The 1,381-nt window shown below is 35.1% G+C and overlaps 1 protein-coding gene across 1 annotated transcript in view; it reads right to left on the bottom strand.

The window, feature by feature from the left end:
* LOC111689963 (protein bride of sevenless) overlaps positions 1-1,381 on the bottom strand; it is a 4,667-nt gene that overhangs the window by 2,615 nt on the left and 671 nt on the right. Inside the window, exons 2-3 of the mRNA XM_046949744.1 lie at positions 645-1,061; positions 128-577 (exon numbers count right to left, since the gene is read on the bottom strand). Of these exons, the coding sequence (XP_046805700.1) occupies positions 128-577; positions 645-1,061 (867 nt within the window). The remainder of the gene's footprint in view (positions 1-127; positions 578-644; positions 1,062-1,381) is intronic.

The raw sequence follows: 1,381 nt of genomic DNA on the forward strand, positions 1-1,381 counted from the left end.
TATAGACTAGACTATAGACTAGACTATAGACTAGACTATAGACTAGGCTATAGACTAGACTATAGACTAGACTATAGACTAGACTATAGACTAGACTATAGACTAAACAAATGCATGCTTTACTCACCTATTATAAAATGTCTATCCATCCGTTCTGTGGGTACTGCAAACACCGTCCCATTCTCTTTGAAATGCGAAGCCAATTTATTACCAAACAAAATATAAATATTACTATCACTTTTAAAATGCATTAGACACATGTGTTCTGAACGAACTGCATCCATAAAATCATTATAAACATTTAAATTTTCTGTTAAAATTTCCACTGAAGCAATTTGATCACCCCAAGGCATTTGATAGAGTAAATGAGCGACTTTGGGAAAAATATCAGCACGTGTTGAAGGTATAGGCCAAATAAAATAATCCAACTCTTTGATAACATCCCCCAGCATATTATAATAATCGAAATCAATGAAAATGCCCACAGCATGAGTCAGGCATTGTTGTTGATATTCCACCTCTTGTAATAGGAGATTCTCCACCAAGCGATCGCTGTCTATAGCGATAGCACGAATGCCTACAAAAATGAAAAAAAAATTATTTAAATATAAAAAGCAAATATTTATTTAACTTTAAATTATTACCTATTTCAAAATTGGCCTCCAGTAGATTTGCTACATTCAAACGATTTATCACAAACATGGCTGATATTGTATCCTTCGTAATGACACTTATCATTATATCGCCCTCTATTATTTGTACCAAATCATTTTGCGTCTTTATAATTGTCTCCTCCTCTTCGGAATTTCCTATCACGGCTGTAATACCGTGAATACAAATATCATTTATACCGGTTGTAGTCTCTTCTATGGCTGCTTGTGTGGGAGGTGGTGGTGTCGTTGTAGTTGTAGTAGTGGTGGTTGCTTTTGCTTTTTCTAGAGCAATTGCTCGTGATTTTGTTATTTTTGGTATGTTGCGGATTCTTGTGGTTGTTGTAGTGGCTTCATCTGCATATGTAAAAGTTAGAAGGCAGCAGACTAACAGTGCCAAAATGAGCAGAGCTGGAAAGTACGATAGACTTTAAATTATGATATATGCTAGACGAAAACCTGGACTATAGACTAGACTATAGACTAGAATGTAAAATAGAAGAGACTATAGACTAGACTACAGACTAGACTACAGACTAGACTACAGACTAGACTATAGACTAGACTACAGACTAGACTATAGACTAGCCTAGACTAGCCTAGACTAGACTATAGACTAGACTATAGACTAGACTATAGACTAGACTATAGACTAGACTATAGACTAGACTATAGACTAGACTATAGACTAGACTATAGATTAGACTATAGACTAGACTATAGACTAGACT

Source organism: Lucilia cuprina, chromosome 4 (genome assembly GCF_022045245.1).
Source record: "Lucilia cuprina isolate Lc7/37 chromosome 4, ASM2204524v1, whole genome shotgun sequence".
In the NCBI taxonomy this organism is placed as follows: Eukaryota; Metazoa; Arthropoda; class Insecta; order Diptera; family Calliphoridae; genus Lucilia; species Lucilia cuprina.